Source organism: Vanessa tameamea, chromosome 20 (assembly GCF_037043105.1).
Source record: "Vanessa tameamea isolate UH-Manoa-2023 chromosome 20, ilVanTame1 primary haplotype, whole genome shotgun sequence".
Taxonomy (NCBI): domain Eukaryota; kingdom Metazoa; phylum Arthropoda; class Insecta; order Lepidoptera; family Nymphalidae; genus Vanessa; species Vanessa tameamea.
Genome location: NC_087328.1, coordinates 775027 through 798334, shown reverse-complemented (window position 1 = coordinate 798334; position 23308 = coordinate 775027). Strand labels below are relative to the sequence as shown.

The 23308-nt window shown below is 32.7% G+C and overlaps 4 protein-coding genes across 5 annotated transcripts; 2 read left to right on the top strand and 2 right to left on the bottom strand.

Annotated features, from left to right (window-relative positions):
* Window positions 1–666: 666 nt before the first annotated feature.
* LOC113403845 (DNA-directed RNA polymerase III subunit RPC4) lies at window positions 667–7925 on the top strand. Of its 2 annotated transcripts, XM_026644461.2 has the most exons (9): window positions 667–989; window positions 1186–1301; window positions 2393–2499; window positions 2962–3094; window positions 4459–4548; window positions 5117–5223; window positions 5661–5759; window positions 6721–6828; window positions 7696–7925. In XM_026644461.2, exons 1-9 carry the CDS (start codon window positions 826–828, stop codon window positions 7852–7854), a joined length of 1083 nt encoding a protein of 360 aa, XP_026500246.2. In that variant the 5' UTR covers window positions 667–825; the 3' UTR covers window positions 7855–7925. The 2 variants fall into 2 exon arrangements, with proteins under 2 accessions (XP_026500246.2, XP_026500247.2); XM_026644462.2 differs by lacking the exon at window positions 4459–4548.
* A 185-nt stretch (window positions 7926–8110) lies between these two features.
* LOC113403847 (small ribosomal subunit protein mS26) lies at window positions 8111–9104 on the bottom strand. Its single transcript, XM_026644464.2, has 2 exons — window positions 8559–9104; window positions 8111–8337 (listed from the first exon to the last, which is right to left on the bottom strand). Exons 1-2 carry the CDS (start codon window positions 9024–9026, stop codon window positions 8170–8172), a joined length of 636 nt encoding a protein of 211 aa, XP_026500249.2. The 5' UTR covers window positions 9027–9104; the 3' UTR covers window positions 8111–8169.
* Window positions 9105–9367: 263 nt separating this feature from the next.
* On the top strand, window positions 9368–15584 carry LOC113403843 (calcineurin-binding protein cabin-1-like). Its single transcript, XM_026644459.2, has one exon. The coding sequence runs from the start codon at window positions 9461–9463 to the stop codon at window positions 15479–15481; it is 6021 nt and encodes a 2006-aa protein (XP_026500244.2). The 5' UTR covers window positions 9368–9460; the 3' UTR covers window positions 15482–15584.
* Window positions 15585–15615: 31 nt separating this feature from the next.
* On the bottom strand, window positions 15616–19156 carry LOC113403846 (protein unc-50 homolog). The gene is made up of 6 exons (XM_026644463.2): window positions 18753–19156; window positions 17723–17788; window positions 17395–17515; window positions 17055–17191; window positions 16332–16433; window positions 15616–15934 (listed from the first exon to the last, which is right to left on the bottom strand). The coding sequence occupies exons 1-6, from the start codon at window positions 18985–18987 to the stop codon at window positions 15798–15800; spliced, it is 798 nt and encodes a 265-aa protein (XP_026500248.1). The 5' UTR covers window positions 18988–19156; the 3' UTR covers window positions 15616–15797.
* Between the last annotated feature and the right edge of the window lie 4152 nt (window positions 19157–23308).

Here is a 23308-nt window from a genome sequence, read left to right as displayed (position 1 = left end):
AATGTTAATAATTCTTATGTCAATAAAAAAAGTTAAGATTCTTATATATTATTCATTTTTTTTTAATTTATCATGATGTTCGATCACTTTTCATTTTTTATCGCATTTTTAACGCAGAATGTTCTAAAACTGCTGCATTTCACCTTCAGACATCGCGTTAGGATTCGAAGTTTCATTCGCACCACCTTGATGTCCAAAAATCCACAACAGCACGATTTTTAAGATGTTTTTTGCCTCTGCCTCTTTGGGAACCAGCTACCACCGGGGTTTTTTTGAACCGATACGACTAAGGAACCTTCAAGTAAAGAGCCTACACATTTCTTAAAGTGTGGTAAGGCACGAGCAAAACCTATGCTGCTGCATTTATATCCATGGGCGGCGATGTAGTCACTTTCCATCAGGTGGGCCTCTTGCTCGTTTGCCACCTATACCATAAAATATAAAATTAAAAAAAAATCGTTCAGAACATTTGGCTTCGCATGTCGTGCTTCCTAAGTGTAGTTGCAGTCATTGCACGTAGTTAAATATTCGTAATTTTTTTCTATAATAGGGACGATGCTGTGATACCTTCGGCTTTATCAAGCAAGAAAGGAGTAAACTAAAAAAAATAGTCATATGTCATAATATGATAATAGACATATTTAAAATGTCAATGCCAGGCGACTTATGCCTTTTAATTGGTTCAATTGTTTATATTTTTATTAACTAAGTTTTTACTTTTTTTGAAACACTACATATTATATTATATCGGTCAAATTTTGAGATTTAATAGTGACTTATTATTACTTTCACACATACACGGCAATAAGACCGCAGCAAATAATAATGTCTAATTCAGGAGAGAAATCAAATGCTAATGTAGCAGCAGCTGATCCTCTCCAAAGATTGGCTTCATTCAAAGCCCCTAGAGATCTTTCACTGGGTGGATTAAAGCCCAATAAAAAAGTTTTTACTCCCAATTTAAATGTAACCAGAAATAAAAATAAAGGGTCAGTAAGTTCTACAGTTCTTAAAGTATTAAGAAAAACTTTAAAACATTACGACACGCTAATCTTTCTCCTAAACTATAAAGAAGAATTTTCCTCAGAAGTAGAATATTTATAACTTGTTACTCATGCATTTTGGTAAAGACTTAATTATACTTTGTTCTTTATTAACAATATAATTAAGTTTATTTTATTTTAGCCCATCAACAGCAAACAGTAGAGAACACAAGAGGGACGATAGACATAAAAAGGAACGTAAAAACAGAACCAGAAATGGTTCAAATATAATCAAGTCAAGTGGAGTTTTTTCAGAGGGTAAATACATAGTTCACTTAGTTCAAATTATTATGTATCTTGCTGTAATTTTGTAGTTAGCTCTGTAACTGATATAGGTAACTAGATTCACAAATGAGCTACCTGATAGTAAGTTGTTACCATTGCCTGTCATGGTACTGTAAATAATATTAATCACTCCTTACATTATCAAAAATACAGACAACTACTTTGGGAACTAAGCTGTTATGTCGTTTGTGCTTGTACTGGCACACTCACCCTTTAAACTGAAATGCAACCATACTAAGTGTACTTGTTTGGCAGTAGAATGTGTGATTGGTGCTAAGGTTAATACAAATACAAAGCCACCAAGGTAATACATAACTCAGTGTTATATTACTCTACAATTTACTTATCTACCTTAATTCCTTAATTCATTTGGGGCATTGCTAAAATACATTAAAAAAAAAAAATTGGTGCCAGGTGTGCAAGCGTCCACTGGGGCAATTAATAATAAAGCTTTAGTACCCACTCAACCTTCATTATTAATATACTAAATACTCATTTACTATTAATATATTCTACTGCTAAACAGCACTATTTAGTATCGCGTTTGAGTTTAAAGGGTGAGTAACTGAGTAAGCCTAGTAATTCTTGATAGTGCGTTGATGATGTAAGCAGTTTATATTTCTTTTAGTGCCAATGTTTATGAGCAGCAATGTATGTCTGTAGTCATAAAAAAGCACATGTGTTACTAGATAATTATAACTTTTTAATTTTTATAAATAAGAAAAGTAATTAATATTTAGTCCAAGTCAGGATGTTTCTGTAAATATATTGTCTAATAAAAAGAGAATGTTATTGAACTTAGGGTTCTAATCCAGTTAAGGCTACATAGCCATGTGTTGTAGGAAGCTTTAAGCAAGTAATAATCGTGAATAGCACCTCTTAAATTGATATTTACAGCAGTTCTAAAATACTTATTAAAGCCACAACCTAAAGAGTGTCCTATAATTTACAGTAATTGCACTACACAGAATACAGGAAGCTCATTGGCTTCACTATCTTCTGCTAGCATTACTAATGCTACTAGAAAAATAAAAATATTTTTCAAATGTCTAACTTTCTTGCAGGTCTTGGCAGTGTGGAGAGGCATTACAGCAGGGTTTCCTACAGTAGAGATAGTGATTCAGCTCCCACACTCCAGAAGCCAACAATAAAAGTTAAAGATATTGTAAAGGTATGTTGTGAAATGATTTATTACATAATAATTTTGATTTGTTGTTTAATTCGTATGAGTAGAATATATAGCAATAGATGGATAGGGTTCCATCTAATTCCATATAAATAATGTGTTAAGTGTTTATCAGCTTGTGTTATAACATATCATAAGTTTTTTTTTTAAATTTTAATTGTTTACCATTTTAATTTTATATTAATTATGGAAGACAGGTAGGACTAATACCTAATTGGTCTAATCAGACCTTGTGCTATAGGATATGGCATGAGTTGTAAGCACAAACTTGGCCTGTACAGTAGTATATTTTTATGTCAGTCTTTTTGGAGGAGCCACTAAAGTGCTAAAAATATATATAAATTAATTACTCATGCATGGTATTCCAAATTCGATACTGCTATCCCAATCCAAAATATTTCTTAGTTCTCTTAAGAGATGAAATGGCAATTTCTCCCTTTATTTAAGATTGACAATGAGTTAGAAGAGAAGAAAATTAAAGAAGCTTTTGGTGATGATATATCCTATGAAAATGATAGCGAAGATTTCAAAACTGTGCTCGATGTTGAAGCACCCGTCAAACTTCCAATGGACGATGGAGGTATGAAGGAAACTATACTTAAATTATCTTTTGAAATTCGAATTCCTTGACCGATGTTGAAGCAGTACTTTACTTATTGATAGTCAGAGTACAAAATACCAATTTTTTAAGAAAATTAAATACTTTGACCTGATAAGAACCGGTTACAAAAACTTCGTTGGTTTTTTATTGTTTTATATAGTTTAGAATATTCAATTTTTCTAAATTTTTTTGCACCAGATTGTATTTGAATGTTATTGTTTTGTAGAATCATATACATAGCTCCACAAGAGCTACTGACCTTGAGTAGTTTAATATTAAGTATGGATATGATGACCAACAAGATATTCTTTATTCAACTAGGCACATAAAAACACCATTTAATCGTGTCTACACAACCAATTCAGATATTATATAGTTTATAACCTTCTCAATAAATATTAAGGTAATCCATACAGGGTTAACCCAAAAAGATTTTCCATTGTAGTATGGAGATTCTAAGACAGTGCATTCTAGAAAATAAATTCTTCAACATTATTTACTTATTAATAGCGATGATAAAAAAATCTTCTCCGAAGGATTTTAAAATTTGGTGGATAACGTGGGGCGGTCGTAGTTTTCGAGTTTCTCGTGCTGATATCTTTAATATTATTTTGAATATTTTTTCCCTATACCCACCGTTATAAGTAAAATAACGGACCTTCTCAGGCCATACAATCGGCCAACCCTCGGGAATGTGATTGGTTTTTTATCTTCTGACTAGTCTAAACAAGGTACTGAAGTCAAAAAATCTTGTTATTCCAGAGCCTTTACAATTACGTTTGTTTAGCCATTTTTTTATGGAAAAACTAAAATTGCTAGAGCAAAAATGTTTTATTTAATATAGCATTTATATGTCATCATTCAAAAATATTTAGGTAAGTACCCTTTGTGAAATGCAATAAATAATTGATATTAAGTGTAACGATTACTCTGTTAAGTTTATATTAAATATTTGAAATGCCTAGACCGCACTAATTACCGTACCAATCGTGATTTCGCGAGGAAAATTGCCAAAAAGTTTAAGCTTGCGGAGCGAAATTATTTGGCGAATAGTCGCGTTGTAGCGATGACTGCGGCCTAGGTATGAGTGTCATAGATTTAAAAGCGGATAGCATCGCCCATAACACTATGCCATAAAATTGTGAAACAAGGAGAAAGCTTGTATGGAATTAAGCGTTATCTTGATTCCAGTTGTACTCAGTCTTATATCCTTCCTTAATGCGAGTATATCAACAATTTTCTTTATGGCGAAATAAAAAAAGTAAACTTCTATACATAAGAAAATAATGTTACGCTATAATTTTAAAAGAAGTTAATCAATCTGGTTGAATAATCTTTTATAGGCTGGTCAAAAAACCAGACGAAAGCCGCTGTGAAGATAAAACAGGAGGTGGTTGTGAAACAGGAGCCCACTGACGATGTGGACGATGCTCGTAAGACAGGCTTTGTATACCGCCGCATCTCCTAAAAGCCCAGTGAAACCTTTTACTAGGGCAGCGGGCTATGATGGTGCTACAGAAAACATTCCGCTTCTATTTACACACTAACGAACATCCGATATGACATTTGTCGTCGGAATGTTCAGTTTTGCTAAATTTTGTTACAAATAATTTTAAAGTACTTTTTTGCGGTATTTGGTTTCGAATCTCGATTAAAAACTATTTTGATTTTTTGATTACATGCTTGCTATTACCGTTTTTTATTTTAGGTTATCTTTCGCGCCATTCTAAAGTGTCAATGATTGAATGATAAATAAATGGTTTTGGTTTGCTTATAATTTAGACTTAACCAGACCAAGATAATTGCTATTCAGGCATAATATATACATATACATAGAATTTACAAATGAAAATAGTTTTTAATTGTATTTTTAATATCAAAAAGCTTCTATTTTAAAAGTGCTACTTTAAAAATAGAAAGTATTGCTTTTTATTTGTTTAAGCTTGATATAAGTGAATTTAAGATTAACTATAATCATTTTATATTAATGTTATTCTGTAGTTCCAGTTTTGAAAGAGTCACCAAAGCCGGACGTGAAGGAAGTCTTCGAAGATACAAATGTTGCCAATTTACTGGGGAGCGACAAACCGGCTCTCATATTACTGCAGGTAGTTTACTGATTGAATATTGTATAAATATTGTTTATATATATTATTATGGTTATAATTTATTAACAACATTTTTGTTTAATTAAAAAAAAAAACATAGCCGTTCCATTTTTTAATTTAACACGTGATTAATTTAGTAGGAATAAATAGATATTAAAGTCGTGTAATGCCAACCATGGTTCGCAAAACATAACAATAAAATCAATTCCAATTTGCCAATATGCAATGGCAACCAAATTATACATGAATATGGCAGTTATCAACATATACTTAACGATGTTTTATCATGTTTAAGTGTATTATAACATTCTGTAATTAATCTTGTCCATTATTATTTTTTATTAATAGACTAAAGTTAATTATTCTGTAACAACGTCGGATAGGTGATGTCTATGATTTTCAAGAACAGTGTACTAAGAGAAGTAATGACGTTTCAGCTATCCGACACGCTGCCGGGCCGCGGCGGCGGCGGGGACGACGAGCCGCGCCGCAAGCACGACCAGCCCTCCACCTCCGGGGAGGACGCAGACAAACCTGTTATTATCATTTTTTTTATTAAATGGCGTAAGGGCTCTTTGTCCATATGGTAAGTGGTCACCACCGCCCATAGACATTGTGCTGTAAGAAATATTAATCGTTCCTTTAATTACCAATATCATTCGACACCAACTTTGGGAACTAAGGTGTTATGTCACTCGTGACTGTCTCAGTCAGGCTGCCTGGTTAACAATAGTAAATATTGCAGTGTGGGTGGTAGAATATGCTACAATATACTTGTAGCGTGTCCAGTTGCAGGAGTCAAGTTAAACACACCTCATGTTAACATATTTCGTGCGACTTGCTAATACATCTCTACTATGTTATGCACTACAAACAGTTATTGATTTCGTATATTTTTATTTAACATAACATATAATATTCCACTTTTCTTACATCAACAGTTCCCTTGACAATTTAACCGATCTTCAAATTCATTTCTTTTTTACACGAAACTATTATTAATACCATAGATCTCGACCAATGATTTTATTTTAATTCAAGATCATGTTATTTAATTATCTTTCCTATCTGCCAATCGTAAAGGTCAGTTAATCTTGCTGGAACGATGCCCAATTTCCTCGTTGGTCAGGTGGTGGTGGTTAGCTTGTAAAGCAGTTAATCCTAAGCTCCTAGGCTTTACCGGACTAGGCCGATAACAGTTGTTATTTTGCTGAACTAGTAGATCATCGAAGTTCGGTGTTTCGGGCGTAAGCAGTGTAAAAGTTCCGCACTCTAGAATTCCCTTTTCTAGGAAGAATATAAAATCTTATAGTCAATTGGGATCACTGATCAGCCAGCTCGAGCTGGCTGAGTGAATGTAGGAATGAATTGTACACCCGTTACTTGCAGCCATATGGTCGCGCTATGATATATCCAGTGTCGTTGGTTGATCACCATTGAGCGCTGTCGCCATGATTTGTTATGAGCTGATTGTTATAGTGTTAATTATATTTTCAGGTCGATAATAGATGTAGGCTGACAGACTTGGAGGAAGGTAAAATAGGCAAGCTCCGCGTGCATCGCTCCGGACGCGTTACGCTCCTGCTCGGCGACACCGTGTTCGAGGTGAGCGCCCTGATACTGTGCGATGACGCCGCACCAAGTACCGGTACCGCGGTATATGGTATATTCTTAATCGATTAATTATCGATACTGCGTATTCGATAAAACATCGATACTGCGTATTCGATAAAACATCGATACTGCGTATTCGATAAAACATCGATACTGCGTATTCGATAAAACATCGATACTGCGTATTCGATAAAACATCGATACTGCGTATTCGATAAAACATCGATACTGCGTATTCGATAAAACATCGATACTGCGTATTCGATAAAACATCGATACTGCGTATTCGATAAAACATCGATACTGCGTATTCGATAAAACATCGATACTGCGTATTCGATAAAACATCGATACTGCGTATTCGATAAAACATCGATACTGCGTATTCGATAAAACATCGATACTGCGTATTCGATAAAACATCGATACTGCGTATTCGATAAAACATCGATACTGCGTATTCGATAAAACATCGATACTGCGTATTCGATAAAACATCGATACTGCGTATTCGATAAAATATCGATACTGCGTATTATTATCAAATACAGGTGTTAATTGAACAGTACTATATATTCGTTTCTCAATTTTGCGTATTCTATAATCCCTTCTCCCTCAATTAATGGAAGTGCGAAACAATTAATTTATTCAAACAACCAATCACCACAGGACTATTAGAATTAAGCTTCTTCAGTTGCAATTAAAGTTAAATCTTAAATGTCAAATTTGAGTGCAGAATAATTAAATTGCCTTTGTTTATTGGTATACATTTGATCCAGTACAAACTCTGATAACTTTTTGTATCGGATTTAGTTTTATTACTCTAAATTAATTATAAAATTATAAACTTCTTTATAGGTTTGTTCGGGTACCAAGGCATCATTTTACCAGGAGGTGGTGTCGACCGCGGTTGATGAAGCATCTCGTTCAGCCAACCTCGTGTCACTGGGGGCTTTGCAGCACAAGTTGAACATCACACCACATTGGCAGACAATGTTTGATAATATGTCAATGTGATGGGCATTTATGTAATGTTATGTTAAATGTAAAACACTGTAAAATTTCTATTTATATATAAATTGTTGATTCAATTCATCAAAGGCTTTTTTTATACCATATATTTGAAATTATTCTTTTTAATCTGATTAAAAGCTGTTAGTTTTGATGAAGAGAAATCAAATCAAAAGAATTTTGTTGAATTTTTTATGGAGCAATATACTTATTTATTGGAAAAAAGAACAACTAATATTTACATATTCACTTGTCAGTTCAAGCATTCATTAACAAAATGAAAGTTTATGACAAATTTTAACTAAACATAACACTAAAATATTAGGCAACTGCCTGATCCTTCTTTTCTGGTTTTACTATTGGTGTGTCTCTTCCAGAAACTATGTTACCTCTCAAATCAATAGCATAATTGTAGTCCACAGGGTTAGCTAGAGCGTGATCTATAGCTGCTTCAAGATTATCTGGTGTTATAAATGTTGAACTTAATTCCTGAAATTATGAAAAATATACAAGTTACAAAATATATAAATAATAATAACATATAATTTATTAATTTTATCGACACACAAATCTGATAAATTACTTGACTTGAAAACATGTGTTTATTCTCAATAAATAATTTAAGTGTAGTTCTTCATGAATTTAAGCCCAAATAATTGAGAAATTAAACATACAAAACAATGTTAACGATTAACAGTGTTAGTCCTTACCTTTTCACGTCTGATTTCAGCTGACGCTCTTGCTATTCTCCCCTTAAATTCCTTGTCTTTTGCTTCGATTCTCTTAAGTGCATAATCCTCCATCGCTGCCAGCTCTATTTTTCGTCTTTGTTCTCTCTCTGCAGCTACTTGTGCGTTCCATTTTTCATTAATTTGTACGCACTTTTCCCATTCATCCGCTTCCAATTGCTGAGACATCTCTGAGCTGGCGCTCTGTAAGGATGACTTTTCATTTATCATTTCTTCATGATAAAATCGTCGTATTGCACGCATTTGGGTTTTATAATTGTTGTTTATTCTTAGTAACTCTAATCGCTCCTCTTCTGATACTTCAGGCCGTTTGGGGATGCGATATATTTTGCTTTTCGCTACAGGCAACCATCTCGGCTTACGATGAGTTTCCGCAATTTGCATTATTAATGGACATGAGCGTTTAAGAAATAAGTTTTTGGGTATCATTATTAGTTATAAAATCACAGTTTTACAAACTATAAAAATTATGACAACATAACCTAACAATAATTTATTATTATTTTCTTCTTCTATTGGAAAAAGGCAAAGGTTGTGAGTCCTGCAGTCTTATAGTATTGTAACTAGTATTTAAAAGAAACGTTACGTAAATTTTACGTTTGATACTCACAGATAAGTATGATTTAAACTTTTCATACCTAATTTGTTAGTTAATATTATCATTAAATGATGTTGGAATTATTTACGTTGAAAACCTAATTACTAAATTAATTAGCGCCGTCAGTATAATCTGTGCAAAGTATATCGACTATTTGACAATTGACATTTATTTGTATTTGAGGTTTTTTTTGATTCGAGGTTGTTGTTAAATACGGCTTATAGTAGTCTATTTTATATGAAGTTTGATAATAGATAGCAAAAACATGATTAAAATATCAGCGTTTAATGTCGAATCGGAAGAAGAAAGTAGTTCAGAAGAAGAAATAACGAAAGAAGCTTTACAGCAGATAGCTTTACAGCAATATACCAAAGCTCTTGATTTGCATAAAAAAGGAAATATTTCTGAGGCTACACAACTTTTGAAGGATCTCCTGGACACTGAATTATTGTACGATGTCAAGAAACCGAACGACGGAGAGACGGTATCTGGGCCTTTATTCAATTTAAAATATTTGTGTTACAAAAATCTCGCGTCGATGTTAAACACGGCCGGTGAAAATGACGCCGCTATAGAAGCTTACACTGCTGCTTCTGAACTGGACGACACAGATGTTACACTCTGGTATCGCTTAGGGTTAGTATGCTTGCAAGGAAAACACTATGAAATGGCACTTCATGCATTCCAAAAGGGTATTGAACGTAACCCGCGACATTGGCCCTGTCTTGATAAATTTATAATACTTTTATTGGGCTTAAACTATAAAGAACAATGCTTAGCTACCATTCATGATGCTTTACAACTAGACCCGGACTATATGAGAGGTATTGTTTATAGAAGACACATATATACTGTGTACAGACACATGAGAGAATATATAGAATGTATAAACCCAATTTATAAATGGAACGAAGATGATGAGCCAATTGATGATGAGAAAGCATTGAAGTTACTGAAGGAAGCTGAAGATATACATGAATCATTCATTGAACAACAAAGAGCAGAAACATTTAAATATATGGTTCCTAATTTAAAATTGAATAAGCCAATTACGAGATTATGTTGGGCTTCTGTTGGCGAGTCTTTAGTTCATATGCATAAGTATATGACTAAGTACTGTTTTAGCCATGCATGTTTTATAGAAATTATTTATGAAAAGGAAAGTGAAGAAGTTAATAAAATGGATGTTTGTGAAGAATTAAAATCAAACTCAACGGAAAGTAAAGAAGATACAACGGATAAAAATACTCCAGAGACAGTAGTAGACAGCGTAAATAATGATTTATCTGATAAAGAAAAACCAATAACTGACAATGAAAAAGTGGAAAGTGACATAGAGATGGTGCCTTCAGAGCCCGTCATGGAGAATGTTTCAGAAAATAAAGTGCAAAAGAAAACTTCGGTGAGACGGAGAGGGAGTGCCTTAATATCCCTAGAACCTTGGGAGTGGTGCAAACGTAAATCAAATCGTAAGAAACCTGTAAAAGATACCATCTATGATACACTGCGTAAAATGGTACCCATTGCCTTGGGTCCTGAAATTACACAAATGAATGAAAATCAAGATAAAGAAACTTCTCCTGAAATAAGTGATTTAAATAAATTATTTGAAGAAAAAGAGAAAGGAGTGAATGATGATTATTTTGGTACTGAAAATGAACAAAAAGATGTAAAAAGTTTTATTAATAAATATATAGAAAATAATAAAGATATAATTGACATGTTAAATGATTATATAAATATTTTAGCTGAGAAGTGGAGAATTAAATGGCCCGAGGATCTGTTGAAGATATATGCAGAGGCAAATAAGTGTTATAGCAATCATATTGATATACCTGCATGTACAGATGACAACCATCAATGCTTAGTACAATATACATTTGCTAATATGCTCACCGAGGAGATTATTGTCAATGAAAAATTAAATATTGTTTCAGATGAAGTGCCTATACATGATTTGAATGTCATTGAATCTATAGAAGTAATATTAACATTAAAACCTAACATATATCCTAGCATTGAATGCTTGGAGATGATTCTTCGATCTCTTTGGCTTAAATTACATATTCATATATTAAATAAGTGTGAAGATTTAGCTCTGGAGTGTCTGTATCAGCTTCTGAGTGAATTTGAAGCGATGGGAGAACATCATGATACATATACTTTAAACCTCGTCAACTTTAACTATAAACCTGATATTAATGAATATGAAATCTTAGAATATATAACATTTTTAGAAAGAAATAAGAAACTTTCAACAGTAATGGATCTGTATAACCAAGGGAGCTATGAAGAAGTATTGAGCATTATAATTGAGTCATTTGATCATTGTAAAACCATTGCCCGGGAACAAGAAGAGGAAATGTGCTTAGATTTTGCTGTCCAGCTCTCCCTCATATTGGACACATACTGGGCTTTGGATAAAGTGGAATGCTGTTTTAAATGGACTTTGACATGCTTGCACGAGGCCCTCAAGCATTATTTTCGTTATACATCCGGTTCATCTGATTATGAAAAATGGAATCTTACTGTCATTAAAATATTAAAAACGATGGAACATATACTTGCCACTGAAGGGTTGACGTGCATAGAAATGGTGACCCAAAAAGAGCTAAGTAGGGGACTTGAAGATTTAATAAGGATAATTGGTCATCAAGTAGAAACAAAGGCATCCGATATGCCATTTGATACTGTTTCTCCTTGGATTATAATGCATTACATTTTACAAAGGGAAGAAGATCAAGGAAGAAGCAGGCCTGTCTCGGAGAAAGATGCGATTGAATATTGTGACGAAGTACCTAATCCATTAAAAGTATTGTTTATAGCTCATGATCAGTTAGGAGAAAAACATTGGTGTTGTAAATCAGACGCAAAACTTCTTTTTTTTATTTTGGACACGGTCGTCCCTCGTCTCAGATCACCGTCACTTGCCAAATCTTTAGAGCAAATTAATCAGTATATGGAACAGTGTGTCTTTTGTCTATATGGTCATAAAGGTAAAAAAAAGAATTATCTCAAAGACCATCAAGTCACACATCTTACATTGGATTGGCAAAGAGCTCAACAGCTATATGAAATATTTCGACCGACAGCTCTGCCTGAATTGTCAGGAAAATTGTCTGCAATTTCAGCTGATATCGAGACATTATTCAATCGTATTTTATCTTTGTTGCCATCAGAGTGCGATCCTTCCAAGTATGTGGCGGAAACGGAGAAATATATCAAGGGCACAGAGGACAAGCTGCCATTAGTTCCTCCTTTATTGCCTTATAAAATGAAAGATATATATTTCTTATTAGGCGACTATTATTTTAAAAAGGAAGATTACAAAATGTCTATAAAATATAACACATTTGATGTTGTGATAAATAACGATCGCTTTATTTCTTGGGCTCATATAGCGCTCGCTAAAGCGGCTAATTTGGGCAATGCGTTAAAGTTATACAAAAATTTTAACAGTGAAAGAGAGTTCCTCAATCCTGCCAAATCAACAATACGATGTTTTAAACGTTCCTTGGAATTGGATACTAAAACTAGTGAGATGTGGAGAGAGTATGGTAATTTTGTTTATATAGTACATTCTTTTTGCTCCAGACTCTTAAAGCAAGCTAGCGAGTCATTAAGTATGGAGAGCTTTGAGGCTCTCGAGAAACAGAAAGAAGATCTTTTGGAAACAACTCATAAATGTTTCAGTATTGTAGAAGATCTTAATAGAACTGATGTAGATAAATCGAACGAAGATAACTGGTTATTGTATTACATGTTAGGAAAAGTGGCTGAAAAGCAAAATAAACCTCCTCTTGTTTACCTGAAATTTTATCTGAAAGGTATCAGAAGTTTGCAAGAAGTAGGAGCTACGTACCCGACGAAAATAAACTACAACACACCCACGCATCTTAGTATAAAAGTGCTAGAGTTGCACTACAGAATGCACGCGTCTATTCTAAAGTATATTGAGCAACACGAAAATAAGCCAATACCGTTATCAGTGGGAAAAGTATTTTTGAATTGTATAGAAGAATGGCAAGAAGGACCTTATACGAGAAAACCTAAAAAACATAATGGTATGGAAAATGAAAATGAGCCTAAGATAGATGAAACACAATCTATTCAAGCGGCTAATATACTCAAGCGTTCGGTTAGTGACGCGGGCGAAGATGATACACATGAAGCTAAGCGTCTTAAGATGGAGGCAGCTGCTGCAAAAGTAAGAAGATCGGCTTCATATGACACTGAACATATTGGTTTTAAAGACTCGTCTATACAAAGCGAAGGGCAAATAAAGGAGACTAAGGAAATTACTAACATTGAAAATGTTGAGACAAATACAGAAAAAGACACAAATGGTGAAATACCTAAAAGCCCAAAAGAATCTGACAATAAAACCGAGAAAACGGTACATGTGGATAAAAAAGAAGAAAGTTCTAGTTCTTCTTCATCATCTTCTTCGTCAGATTCAAACTCTAGTGATTCGTCTTCTAGTAGTAGTAGTAGTTCTAGTGGAGATTCTGATACTTCGAGTAAATCTTCTGAAGATTCGAAGCCACTAACGGATGAAGAAATAATGAAAATAGTATCTTCCAGTCTGGATGCTTTAGAAGATTGTGCAAGTCGGTATACGCCGCATTATAAGGCTTTATACAGGCTCGCACATTATCATTTTTACTATAAAAAGGGTCGAGATATTGAACGGTGCAGAGATCTCATGCTATCGACTTTCATTTCAAGGTCAGGGCACAAAATGAATGGACTTTTTAGTGAAAGAAGAAATACAAACTTTTTTAATAATATTTGGACGATGCGAAATGATGAAGTGGCCAGACCAGGTGGTTTTGCGTTTCATATGAATCGTTCTGTATTACTTACTTTAGAAATATTGAAAGAAATAGATGACCATAAAACTTTACTCGATTTAAGTTTGCATTTACAAAGAACACCAGAATTAGACAAGAAGTATTTAAGAGATTCTGATAGAGAGGACCTAGCACAGCAAGCGCTTTCACTGTGTGTTCAATCACTCAGAGGGCAATTGGTTAAGTTTAGTCAACAGGCTGATTTAAAGAGTAACGAGGTCGAAAGGCAAGCCCTAAAAAGTTTAATGGTTGATATTTATAAAGCCCATCAGAGAGCACAAAAGCAATTAAATTCTAAGCAATTCACTAATTTACTTGTCGATGCCTATAAGCTAATCAGTGCAACACCCATCGCAGAAAATGTTAATTTAGTTGACGTTAGCATGAAATATTGCCATTCGTTACTTCACACACACAAGCAGCAAGGTATACGCGAGGCGAATTTGGAGAAAACTCAGAATTTGCATAAGAAACAAAGCAGTAAATCGGTTGACAGTTCTAAAGTTATTAGAACTACGACGAGTCAGCCGAAAACAGATACGAAGTCGCAAAATGCAATATCTGGATCAGGCTTGCCTAAGATATCCGCACACGAAATGGCAGCAGCCTTTCAAAATTATGTCCCAATATTGAATGATCCTGTTCTCTCTCAACAGGCCGCAGCGGCGTTGTCTTTATCGTATCTCAGTAACATCAGTGCCTTAGCCGGCTATACGTCTTATCAAAATAGTTTAACGTCATCTCTACAGACCTCACTTCAAAATTCATTCCAAGCTGAATTTTATCGGCAGTTTTTGGGACAGAGTTTGTCTTCTTATAATATGCCACAACAAAAGAAGAAGCGTGGACCGAAGCCTTCTTTAAATCGTTCCGTTTCAAGTGGAGCCACTCAAATGAAAACTACAAAACCTTATTCAGCTACAACTTCAGTTACCAAAGCCACTCCAACACCTGTGATAACTAGTCTTCAAAAATCTTCGTCAAATCCAATAACCCCTAGCATGGGCACAGTTCTGTCATCATTGCCTGCATCAATGACTGCGAATCTATCTTCATTCGGGGCTAAAGTATCCCATGCTAATCCTCACAGTTTAGTTCCTCAAGCGCATATGTCGACTGCATCTACAGTTTCAACATCGATGCATTCGAAGCCTCCGATGCCACATCAGCAAGTCAGTCCAGGGAAAACGCTGCAGGAAAAATTGGCGGAAAGACAAAAAAGTATGCCCTCAGGGAAGATTGCTCCTCAAGAAATTAGCGCATCAATAAGCAGGCTGCCGCCTTCCTTGACGATAACTAAAACGGCTATGTCGAAACATCCGTCAGATCAGGTCAAGAAAAATGAAGCTAAGAAATCTTTATCATTCAGTGAAATTGAAGTAAGGCCAAAGCCCATATCTTCAGATGAAGTGATTGTGCTCGATGACGATTAGCGTGTTAAAATACTTATTTATACAAATCAATTTAAGGTTGTAATGAACTTATTAAAGTGTACTTCAATATCTACATGGATAATATATATAAATTTCTATACAATTGTTTATTATTTTAGAATTAAGAAAACACATTTAACGTAAACATTTTATTGTAGTTGAAATATTATTTACAATGATATTACACAATATGACATTTATAATTACTTAATTTTATATGACAAAACTTATCAGACAATTGACGCCTATTTAATTTTATAAAATCATTAGAAAGTCGATTGTTCATAAAAGAATATTTTCAAGTAATTCGGCGACACTAAAGAACTCTATAATGGTAAAAATTCATAAGCATATGACTTAGATTCCAGTTTGCGATCAACGTTCCACAGAAAGCCAATACTAGAGCTGGTAGCGGCAGAAGAAATACTCGAGCGTTCTTGATCATTGGTAAATCTGGAAAAGAAATGTTTTAATATGAATTGTGGTCACACTCGCCCGTTGACACTAGAACTGCACTAAGTTTCAACTACTCCTTACACGGATAAAGCGTCGTCTGACAGTCAAGACAAGGATTCTGTTTATTTTTTAACTGCCAAAAAAATGTGTAATGTTTTCAGTTATCATCCCATGTAACAATAAATAAAATTTCTTGGAACAAAAAAACAATATGGCCTTACAGTGGTTTTCTAATGGTAAGTAGTCACCACCGCGTATAAACATTGGTGCGGTAGTAAATTTAAGCCATTCCTAACAATGAATAATTAATTTCTGGCGTCTACCCAAACAGCTTGTACAAAACATTCAGCATAGTATCGAAAGTATACCCTAAAAAATTGACATTTATACTTACTGCTATACCCAAGGAACGTTATGTAGAGGTAATATATGATTGAAGCGAGCCAAAATGAGTTTGACACTAGACATGACAGGAAACCTCCATGGACCAGCAGATCTGAAACATGAGACATTGGTTTAATATTCAATGTGTAGAAAAAATAATCGAGATCTACGTAAAACTTAGTATTGTGTTCCGTTTTGAAATGGAGTGAGTTAGTGTAACTACGGGCAAAAGGGGCATAACATCTTAGCTCCCAAAGTCGCTAGTGATGTAACGAATGGTTAATATTTCTTACAGCACCAATCTCAATGGACTGGTGCCCAATTGACATTAGTCTACTATAAAAAAATCTAAAGACTATTTTTTTTAATGGTTTATATGGATACACAAGTAAAATATAGTAGTAGGTATATTTATTTTTACATTCAATTTCATTCAATTTGCTATGACTATATCAAATCGCTAAAAGGAAACATCAACATCTATAATTCTGTGATAGAATGGATGATATAACTTTGAAAATGTACATTAAATATTTCACCATAGTTGCTCTATTATTAAATAAAGGATATTAATATTTCCCGATATATCACTCATTTTGCAATTAAATCATTATAAATTTTATATGATATTGTTACAATGTTATCTCAACTGTTAATGTTATGACAACTGACAGATTCCGGTGACCGGATATTAATAGTCTATTTTAATGAAATAAAGGTCAACATCACTTACTGTTAAAAAGTAAAATCTGAAAGCAATGAAGCAAGGACAGTGGTGGGAAGAATGCATTGATGTGAACATCGAAAGCATATCCCCATTCCACGTCCCCCCCTGCGCCGTCCACCGCTAAATACTTGTTACTTACATACCTAAAAAGTATTCAAATAATATATCAATAAATAATATTACTAAAATAGTACAGTGGAGGTCAAAATTTCGCAGAATGGTGCGGTTGGTGGGGATGAAGTTTGTCATCCAGTTGAAGAAGTTATTAATTGAGTGACTTATTACACTAAAAAGACAAAGGCAACGTAATAAAGGCAAGCCAGAGAACATTAAAAAAATAACTTACCAAAAGATGGTGGAGACAATTATTCCAGCTCCGATGAAGTCAACGAATACAACGAACAAGACGAATAGTGCTAGCTGACTCCAATTTAAGCCCATCGCGAGAGCGAAGCAGATTGATGACACTAGAAAAGCATAAAAAAATATTATTGTTTTAATTTTTGTAATTGTTTTTAGTATTACTGACAAAGCACAGATTGACATTTCTTTTATATATTACGAAATTCCAATTACATATATAAAAAAAAGAAAAAAAAAAGTGAAATTGATCAATGATGGCTTATCTTTCTTTATAATGTCGATATAAATATGTAATAAAACTGTCAACTTACAGAAAAGCCATACACTTAAGAGCACTAAAAAGGCAGGATCGTCTCTCGCAAATTGTGACTTCGTATCTGAAATGAGAAAATAATATCATTAATAATATTTATTACTATAATACTATTAGCTTATTGTGTGACCTAGTATGTATAAATTAGTCGGTTTTGGACAAGATATTTTTAAACTTATCAATCATTCAAAATTCATTTCAAAGGCTTGTATCAAATTGTATAAGTTTCGCTAAGGTGAACAACAATATTCTATGGCAATTGGCCAATAAAATATAGACAATTATAAATGTATGTATGTTTATACTACTTCAAGTGAACTTTGTTACTTTTTCATTACATATTGTTTATTGAAAATTTAATTATAATTATTATAACAGGGTAAAGTATTAAGTTAAGCTTTTTCAATTAAAAACAAAGATATATTTTGTTTTTTAGGAATACTATAAATCTTATTAAAGTTGATAAATAGTGGTGCAACTTTCATATCGAAAGGTGGTAATGTGGTGGTAAGGTGTGGTACACTAGAGGTTAAGGGTCCATAGGCAAAGTGTACATAAACAATAATTTAATACATATTTAATACATTTTTGGTATTGATGTAGTAGTTTTAAAAGGGATGGGACTAGTAAACAAAGAGAAAAAAAAATAAAAGAGAAGGTCACTTTACTTATATACTATACTTTTCAGTAGCAACTATTAGGACAAAACTACAAAATGTATATAAAAAATAAATTCTGCAACGGTGCTTTTATCTAAAAGGATTCATATTATGGAACAATTACATATCATTATAGTTCTTCAATATTCATTTATATATTAGCATATTTTTTAAAGAAGTTTTTATTTATATTGAAATAATTTCAATAGAAATATACTGCTAGTATTTGTACCACCATACCAAGTGATCATGATTTGTGTTGTAAGTTTTTAAACTTGATTTGTATATGTTTAGGTATTCATTCTATTGATTCACAAGTATTAAATGAATTTACAAGTATTGAATATTTATAATAGGACTGTTACTTACGTTTTCTATAGTTAAAATTCCTGAATACTTTCTGTGGTGCTACGAAGAGGTAAACCATTTGCCAGGCAGCAAATTCAAAGTCCATTTGATTAAATTTAAACAAACGTCTCAGATATTTGTATCGTTTGACTGCTGCACTGGCCGTCGTTGGCTGATAATTTGCTGGAGCAGGCAGAGGAGACGTACTCCGAGGGAAGCTTGTCGAAGGGGTGGGTGATGTAGAGTATTTCATCATTATTATAAATCTAATTTAAATATATTATGTTTAAAATTACTTCACTTATTTATAGTTCTATATCAACTTTTCTTATATTGAAATAAATAAATGTAAATTTTAGGCCAATTCACTAATACAAAATTCTTCGAATAATCTTTATTTTCCTACGTAACGTCATTTTAGCCAATCGTTTTAATGTCATTGTAAAAGGTAAACTGACAATTTAACTTACGTTCAAAAATATTTAATACCATTATCACTTTATTAAAATGTATATAGTAGGCACTATCAACATAGTAAATAATATATATAAATATATATAGAAAATATAATAAATGGTCGAATCACTTTTACAAATCTCTTCAGAGTTCGAAATAAGTTTGCAAACGAATACCCATTTCGATTATATCAATAGTATCATTTATTATATCGCTCTGTATATAGCCTTAATTTTTAACAAGTGTTTAGAAACAGGTTCATTTCTGATTTATTAAAACGTATTAAATTTTAAAATTGGGATCACAAGTGATTCGTGAAATTATAAGCCTATTCCTATCCTTTATCCTTAGCAGCGTTGCAGAACTATCGATAGTTTGACAATCGATAGTTGACCTCGAAAACTATTCAGGATATCGATAGTACTATCGATAGTATCGTATTGATCAATACTATCGATACTATCGATTGTATCGAAAGCTCTCCGTGAGCAATACTATCGATAGTATCGATAGTTTTTGACTATCGATAGCCAGCGATTTTTTGTTAGTATTGCTTTTTTAATGTAAGTAATGTAGTTATTGTATTTTTAATACCAGTGTTCATGCTGTGCTTGTTTATTTGTCAAGATTGTAGTTACTTTTCAAGCAGTAACGTACTCACCTAACCTAACTTTGTGAAATTCCAAGGCCACGCTAATCGATAGTATCAATAGTATTGCTCATGGGGAGATATCGATAGTATCGATAGTATTGACACGTGACAATACTATCGATAGACTATCGATAGTATCGCTTACACCTTAACTATCGATAGTCTATCGATAGTCTATCGATATGCAACACTAATCCTTAGGCAAAGTATTTGAAAAAAATCTGTTAAATCAACTTCTGTTTTGCTTCGGTAAAATACTATTTTTCATAGTAAACAATACTGCTTTAGTCGCTCAACAACTGATTCTGGAAAGGCGCCACTTAGATACACACACGCACACACCACATATACGATGCATGGGAAAAATCACAGAATGCTTTTGGTGTGTTTTGTGATTTATCCAAGACATTTCATCGTGTAGAGCAAGAAACGCTTTCATACAAGGTAAAACATTACGGCGTTAATGCGAAAAATGAAGCTCTTGATCTCATTGCTTCATATTTGAATCAAGGAATTTAACAGGAATAAAGTCTTCTGGATCTGTACTAAGAATGGGCGTTCCACTAGGTTCAATTTTGGGTCTTTTATTTTTGTTGTATATAAATGAACTTACTATTTTATGTTAAAGGTTTACATTTTAAAGTTGACGGGAAGCAACTTAATTATGACGATGTAAACAATTTATTATCACTGATACAAAGTTAGTTTTTTTTCGCCGGCGGTTTTTCCGAACCGATACGACTTGGGAACCTTCAAGAAAAGAGCATACTCCTTCCTTAAAGGCCGACAAAGCATCTCATCATCAGTGGTAGTCACTTTCTATCAGGTGAGCCTCCAGCTCGTTTGCCAACTATGACATAAAAAAAAACAAAACAAAAAATAAGTTCTAAATGCTAAAAAGACAAAACGTGTACTGTTTGCCTTCCCTAATGTAAGAAAGCAAAATTTCAAGTTAACTCTTAACAATAGTGATCTAAATGTAATTGATACCATAGAATTTCTATTCATTATTATGATGAATTGACTCAACACTTTAGAGGAATCCCCATGTATCGTCCCTGACAGGGAGACTCAGCTCCGCCGCATACGCAGTTAGAAAAGTTAGACGATTACTACTTTGATTATCTTCATAGTATAATTTCTTACGCCATTTTGCTTTTGGATAATACTATAGATATTGAAATTGTTTTCATCCTGAAAAAAAGAACTGTCCGGTCTATTAATAATATTGGAGTTCAAGACTGTCTTCGGGATGTTTTTAATGAAGTGGGAAACTTACAGTTGCTTCATAGGATGTTTACAAGAATATTATGTACGTTCAAACTATTATAGATCTTTTTGAAATAAATTGTGACAATTATTGTATAGACACGAGGAGAAAAGTTTAAAATATTACTCAATACAAAATTATATTAAAGATAAAAGAGCATGTATATAAAATTAAAAAAATATAATTAAAATATGTAATGTGAAACTACAATGCAAAAAACAGGGTATAAATTTTATATAATAATTTTATTATAATTCTCATATAATAAAATATTCTCGACAGAAAAAAACTTGAAGACTTCTATTTATCATATATATTTTAATGAAACTTATTATATGCTGTGAGTTTTTGAGATATAAACTGGATCATAATTATATTAACACGAATTCATGATATTTCGTATATCCAGATTTTCGTTTATTGTACATTTTACTAAAAATAAAACATTTCAGCGCTTTATGTATACATTTTATATTCGTGAAAGACTACGTCTCCCGACGAATATCACAAGGAATATTTTACATCGCTTTGTAATAAATATAATCTAGCATAATTTAATTTAACTATTTTTTTTTTGTCAGGTTTTCTTGTTTGTTAATATTTTAATAAATATTAACGAACAAGAAAACCTCATTGAAATACATAATTAGAGAGGGACAGGAGAGCGAGGGGTGGGTAGAGGCGCTCACAAGCGAGTGCTGTATGAGATTTTATTCAATTGCTATAAGACATTATATTATAGGGCGACTTAGGTTAATACTTAATTAGGTTCTTGTGTAATAGGTTATCAATTATTTTTCAGTAGAAGGATAATAGTTTAGATATTAAGATAATAATGATACTAGTTAAGAACAGTTTAATACATTTTTATTTGTAACTTATTTTATCTAATACCTTAATATTATTTGCAAATCAATCAACTCTCTTATTCAAATGGTATTTTATTATATTATGTAAATTAAGCATAAGGATTCATTAATTGGGTCATAGAGTTATTATTAAAAAAAAAACTTAAATTAAATTGTTTTTAATAATTGATAGAAAATCTCTTAATGTGTATTTAAATTTAGAATGTGCACGTTATTGACACGAAGAAACAAATCCATCTATTAATCAAAATAATAACATCGAATAACGTCGATGACTTGACATTTTGATGGCAGCCATGATGTTAGGGATGACGTTTAAGACGTACAACCACTTTAAACCGCTTTAAACGTCATCCCTGACAACATGGCTGCTATAAATCTTGTAAAATAACATATTTATTTTAACAATTTTTTGATTAGAGAAAAAAGTTTTAATGCGACTCAAATAAGGGCACTTTATGTATTTCTGCTTTATTTTGATTTCCCGCTTAAATCCGGTTTAGACATCTTACAATTTTATCTCATCAGGCACCTGTAAATTACTTGTATGTAAATTTTTGTCTGCACCTGTAAATTACTTTTATGTAAATCACAATGTACACATGTCAGAGCGACTATTTGTATCATTAATCATGGCACAAAAGTAATATTTTAGTTAATGTTCGATTTAGTCTCTAATTTACTCTCTATGCTTTCGTTTTGAGTTTCATGCAACCAGAAAATGAAACAAAATAGTTGTATCTATGAATAAAAAAAGTATTTATTTCATTCGCAACAATAATTAATAGTATCCTTATATTTAAATATATGTAAAGTTAAATACTTAAAATAGTTCATGATTGTCATGATACGAAAATTGGAATAATACCAATATGTTTAGTAAGCTGCAGTTTTCTTTCGAAAATTAAATATTAAGGCTGTCGAATCGATATAATCCCAAAAAATTTACAGACTCTTTAAAATTTAAGAATTATGTATTTTTAATGAAGTCATTAATTTATTTAATTGATTATTTTATGGTTTCAATTCAAATTTTTCTTATTTCTAATTCTGATATGAATTGTTACAAGATGAATTGATTGTGACAAGAAACTTGTAAGAACTTACTTTTTCAGTGACTTGCTGTTTGTTTCAAGATTGTGTTCAATCTGTGCCTGGTTGGCAAAACTAAAAGCCTTTATATTATAAGTTTTTTAAGACATGTGTCATGCCAATATTTTGACAGGTGACAGATACCTTAGAATGTTTTGGAAATATATATTTTTTGTCTTAATTATACATATAACATTATTGAATTGCATATATCTTTAATGTATATTGTATATTATCC